The 6,000-nt window shown below is 41.8% G+C and overlaps 1 protein-coding gene across 1 annotated transcript in view; it reads right to left on the bottom strand.

Moving 5' to 3' along the window:
* Positions 1–1,245: 1,245 nt before the first annotated feature.
* The window catches only part of GRM3 (glutamate metabotropic receptor 3), a 97,685-nt gene continuing 92,930 nt past the window's right edge, over positions 1,246–6,000 (bottom strand). The window contains exon 5 of the mRNA XM_021689737.1: positions 1,246–1,319. Coding sequence (XP_021545412.1) covers positions 1,246–1,319 — 74 coding nt within the window. The remainder of the gene's footprint in view (positions 1,320–6,000) is intronic.

Genomic DNA, 6,000 nt, shown 5'->3' with positions numbered 1-6,000 from the left:
ACCTGGCAGGAAGATGAGTTCTTAGTGAATTTTCCTACACTGATAAACGATTTGTGACTGAAGGGTTTACAAGGGGAAGTAGGAAAGTCTGGGTACAAATAAGCTGGTTTTACTTTATCCATGCTTTGCCTGTTCACTCCTGTATTGCGCTTAGTAAAATATTTAAGTTTAATGACAAACCTGTGTGCCTGAGTATTGTTACTGAGACTTTGGAAATGCACTGGAACGTAACATATCCTGCATTTTATTGCCCCATTTAGCTCTCAGTGGTGAGAGTGATTTTCCAATGGATTGACAGGATGCTTTCCCAGCCTCCTTCCTAGTAACTTCCTGGTTAGTTTAGAATAGTTCTATTAGAATAGTTTCCCATCTTTATGCTTTTGAAAATGAGAGCTATCCAGCCTTCCCCGGCAGGCCACAGTGTCTGCATGCCAAGAACCCTCTACTTACTGCATCAGAGGCCCATTTGGGCAAATTCTGGGCTGCCCTACAGATGTGGCTTAAAGAAACCTGTATGTGTATTGTCACCTGGCCACTGACACAGCCGGATAGTTGTGGTGTCGTCCAATTCTGATCTTTGTAATCTGCGAAGTCCAGATACGCTCAGAACTCTCTAGCAGGGTAACAGCTTGTGTTCAGAGCGTATGTAGGTGTAAAGAGAAGCACAGTAGACAATTACATCCAACATTAAAAATAGAAATAATCTAAAGTCAACATATTCAGATTACTTGGAGTGATTAAAAAAGAATAAGCCATTATCCACCATGCTGGAAAACCTTGAAGGTTTTATTCTCAATATTTTTACATTAATACAGATGCTTTTTATTTTGTGCTGAGAAAAACAATCTGTTACACATAATGTAACTTTAATATACAACATAGAAACTCATCCTAAATTAGTTACAACAAGGACCTACAAAAAACTTCATAGGAAAAAAAGTTACCTAATATTGCCACCATATTTTTGTTTAGACTGACCCTGTCAGACCCTGTCACTAATGCTCAGCTCTTGTAAACAATGGTTATTTCCATGTTCCAGGGAATCGTTAATAATAGGGGTGCTAAAATCAGCCTAAAAAGTTCTAGCACATCACTATATACTGTACAGTCCTCAAAAATAATTTATCGTACTGTTTCTAAAAAAAGGTACTAGGGTTCTTTTGCTCAGTTTCCATATTCTGGAGCTGCACGCGAGCACTTTTGTCTAACAGTCTAAAAACACGAGAACTGAACTGGAATTCACAATCACAGAGATGAGGTGGTGGAGTCGAGAACTTCCCGCCCATTGCACACCGTTGGGACATAGGTGCTTGCAGAAGCTGGAAAACAAAGCAGGTCAGAAAATTCAGTTCAGTCAAATAAGCCACATAGGTAATGGAATGGATAATCCCAGACACTAGGTAAAATTAAGTTCAAAAACCCATTTTTAATTTAGCTTTGGAAAAGGCTAAGTGACTTAATGCTGTAGTAGGTCAGCTTTCTAAATGTGTTCTGATCAAAATTAGCTTTGTATCCTGGCACATACTTCCACTAATGTCCCTCTTGGAGAGAGAATTTGTGAGCATCATCGTTGTTGAAAGGAGTCGCTCATGGATTTAAAATTAGCTTTGGTAAGCTATAAACTGGTTAAGATAGAATGTGCAAAGTTGAAAGCTCACTGCAATTTTCTTAAAGATTGTTAAATTAATTACGGTTTATAGTACCTCAATTACTTTTGCTCTCTCTGGGCAGGGATGCCTCTTACGTAGTCTCACGAGTCATCTGTGAACTCCACTGCTTTACAGAATGGTTTGATGCATTTTCATTGCTCAAGTGGATAACCTCTGTGAACACTCTAGCAAGGGCTGGGGTGCTGAGAACTCAGTTTCTTAACGATTTTCAGAAGGGGAGACGTTCCAAAGGGATGAGGCTCTTGTTAATGACAACAGTGACGACAGTGTCAGGGTGTGAGTATAACATGGGTATGTATATTCGTTCTTTTTACGGCATTTAGTTTTCCTCGATGCAATTCATATCTCTTGTTAATTTAAAGGTTTTGTTTTTATGAGAAATCTACATACGGCTTTGTCATTTTACTGAATGAGGACAAAAAAAGCAAGGAGCCCCAGTTTCCATGGGCTGCGCAACTATGTAGCCAAGAGAATCAGAGATGGCCTTTCATTTCCTTTTAGAGCTGTTTATGTTGCATCCCTTGGCCTGTCCATGATGATATGCTTTGCTGAGAAGGAACTGATCCTCTTGGCTACCCGGCCAAAGCCCAGATCAAGCTGACGTCAGCTTTCCCATTCTTTAAGTGCATTTCTCTTGGTTAATAATCATATAAGCTCATTTCCTGCTGAAGTATTTATGCCTGATAGTGGAAATATTCTTGCCCCATAAAATGGCATTTTCCATAGGGTTTTCTTTAAACACAAAGGAGAAACTAATTATAAACTTTGAGATGATGTGCTCAGTCACCATATTTGGGGCACTGAAGTCTTTCAGCGGGCTCACCACTAGGGAACTGGCGACTTCTCAACTTTGCATTGATTGCTCAGCTAGGTGTGTAAGAAAAGCCGTAAAGACAAGTCTCTGTGATTGAGGTTAAGCAGAGTCCTGTGACATGCTAACTCTTGGAGATATTTTTCCTTTGATCATTTGCAGGATCAGGTTCAATTTTCTTTACAATCTGATCCCACTAAAAGGCACAACTTTGGGAGAAAACATGGCATAATCTATCTTTCTATAGTGAAGAACACAGCGGGTGCGAGATAAATACTGGATGGAAAGGGATAATGATAATAATTTCAAATGTGAGGGTTTTACTTTATTCCTTGTAAAGCTTCTTCCTACTTTATGTAACCCTAGCTTCATGAAAGCTAGGTAAGGCAAGAGAAAGAACAAGGTGAGGTGACGTTCGACCACCATCAGGTGGAAACGTAGGAGGCATGCCAGGCTCTTCAGTATGTGTGCTCTGCTGGCATTCTCGAAATCAAGTGGCAAAGGGTAACTCTTGATCCCCTAACCTGTCCCCATTTAGTCTTCCTTTCTTCGGTCAATGGCCTCACTCTCCAGCCAGTGACCCGAGCCAGAAGTCTAAGGGTGACACTTCCCTCCTTCTTTGTCCTTCCTCCCACGTCAGACCAGTTGCGTGGCGCAGCCAACTCACTCTCCACATCCGCCTACCCATCTGTGCGTCCACCACCTTGGGCCGAGCCACCATCATGTGGCTGTTGGCCGCCGGGACAATTGTGCTGCTGGTGTCTGTTTCCACTCTTGCTGCCCTGCCACACATTCTCCGTAGAGCAGTGACAGTATGTTGAAATGTCCGTCACCTCCCTGTGCTCCCTTAATAATGGCCTCCTTTGTGCTCTCCTTCCTCCGGATTACACATCCCCGGGTGATTGAGACCATGCCTATCGCTCTGTAATCATTTCATTCCATGGTTTCTTTCCCCCACTTTTCCTGCATTTGTCCTCAAGCGCAGCACATCCCAGCGATGGCAGGCCTTGGCAGTAGCTGCCATCTCTGCCAGGAATGTTCTTCCCTCTCTCCATCACGTGTCAGCTTTCTTCTTGTCATCTGCATCTGAAATATCACCTCCTGGAAAAGGCTATCATCAGGCCACCTAATTTAAATAGCTGGCCAGTAATTCTCTGTCATATTACCTAATTTTAAAACTGATTTTTTTCTTGCCTATTTGTTGTTGTTGTTGTTAGTGTCTTATGTCTATTAATATTCTTGACTAGAAAATATGCTGGGCTCTGTCTTTTTCATTATTTTATCCCAAATGCTGGTCATGGAATAGAACCTCTATAAATATTCTCTGAATGACTGTATAAATGGTTGCATTTCAAAGAACTGGGAGAACCAATGGAAGTTTCGAGAAGGAAATAATATTTTCACCTGAAGAAATGACCAGGAGAGAGAAGGCGTAGGGGCAGTCTTGTCTTGGGACAGGTAGGGCTTTTTGCTTCTCCAGCCACACTGTGACAATGACTTTCCACCACCCCTGCGGAGAGAACTGGCCCAGGCTGTGTACATCCCGTGGCAGGCATGGTGCCTTTGACATTCTGACTAATCTCTTCATCTTTTCCGGATCAAGTTTTATTATTTCTGTGCAGACTTTTCATTTTCAGAGCTTGAAGAGGAATGATAGGTTATGGGGGTAAGTCTAGGAGAACCAGGGACTGGTATGCTCATGCCCCTCTGTGTCCATCTTGGATAAGTCTAATACCCTCTTCCCTTCGGCACTTTTGAAGATTGTATCAGAAACCTACTGTGATAGTCCCCATACTGTTTTGGAGCTCGGTTCTTCAGTGTGATCTTATGATTTTTCTTGCTCACTGCATTCTAAATTTCTAAAAACTCGAGTGGATCTTGACTAGGTGAGTAAGAAGGACGGGGGCTACAAAGGTGGCTGCGTGGAAAATCCTGCTATAGTTTCAAATCGTGTTCCCCTGGACCCCTGTTGATACCATTATGGAAATCTGCAGAAGAACTTGGACTCACCTGCCTGCATCACAGGGACATTAAAGGGAACGCCCTATGTTAGAGTGTTGAAACTCTTTGAGAGGAAGATACAAATTCACAGCAATGGCAGGCCTTGATAATACACATCCTACAAATTCAAGGTTTTTCTTAACAGGAATAACAGCAGCAAACCCCCTCCCCACCAGACGCTTTCTGTAGTTATTTCTTCCCTACTTTTAAGTGTATTGAAGCGGGTGGTAACTTGTGTTTTTCTGCTTCTCTTTTAGTGTTCGTCTGTAGCTTCTGCCAGCACATTTTATTTTATTATGTAAAAAATATCCTCATTTTTGTCCATGCTGCTGAATATAGTAGAGGAAATTACTGTTTTATGAGTTTACTATCTCAATTACTTTGCCTTTCATAAATATTTTACATACGCCTCCCGTCTTAGCCCATCTGTTATTCCCCAAGGTAGTGAAATCTGGGGGAGAGCAAAGTACTATCATTTCCATGCGTGTGTTTGTGATGAGCTTTTGCTATTATTCTAATGAAATTCTCCTGAGGTTTTTAATGGTGTAAGTTTAGCCCATTTTCTTAAGTGCAGTTAAGCAGATTTCTATAATCATACTTTCTGTCAGAAATAAGAGGTATGCTGGCTTATTTTTGGCTTTGTTGAGGGGGAGGGTGGGGGGTGAGCAGCAGGTGTTAGTCACTCCAGGCTAAGGTGGTGTGATGCAATGTAAAAACTGAAGATAGTGGAAAAGGACCGAATAAGTTCCACCATTGATCACAAAAGGGCCATTCACACCCATCAAAAGGCAGATTTTACTTCACACACTTAGGGGCAGCATTGGAAATCAATGCAGCCAAGAGGCTGCTTTGTCTCACACTGTGAAATCCATTTCTCTTCCACCCGTAATGCACAGGCTGGCCAGGCTGTGGGGAAAATGACCCCATTTTTTTCAGGTACTTGGGCCCTCAATCAATGCTAAACATATTTAATAGATTCTTATGGATGCCAAGTCTCTTAGTCAATTTAGTGGCTGAGACTTGGTTCCTGAGAATCAGTGTGTTACGATAACTGTGTAATATAGCAGACTCGGGGTAAAAAGTAAAACAAACATTTAAACAGAACAGACATTCCAGTTTGTTCCCATCTGTTCCGTTTCCTTGCTCCTGGTAACCCCAAATAATTTTTCCCAGCATGTCTGCTTGTTTAGATATTTTAATGCTATGGTCATGGAATTCAGTTTCTACCAGCTGTCTGTTGCTTTGTCTTCCTGCTTTGTTATTGAACCTGTTTTCTTACTCATCACCTTGATGTTACTTGGGCCCCAAGGGCGCATTCCAGATGTTCATCTGCTGATTAATACCAGTTGTCCGCGCAGATGATGACACGACTGCCACCATTTTGGTGGCCTTGCTATGTCAGACTTCACAGTGGCAGTTATTAAGGAACGAGGCTAGATGCTTTGAGTCATGGTCTTAAATTTAACAGTAGGTTTAAGAAGAAATCATATTCATGATGATGTGGGATAAAAATCTACA

Source organism: Neomonachus schauinslandi, chromosome 12 (genome assembly GCF_002201575.2).
Source record: "Neomonachus schauinslandi chromosome 12, ASM220157v2, whole genome shotgun sequence".
In the NCBI taxonomy this organism is placed as follows: Eukaryota; Metazoa; Chordata; class Mammalia; order Carnivora; family Phocidae; genus Neomonachus; species Neomonachus schauinslandi.
This window is presented reverse-complemented; position numbering and strand designations above follow the sequence as displayed.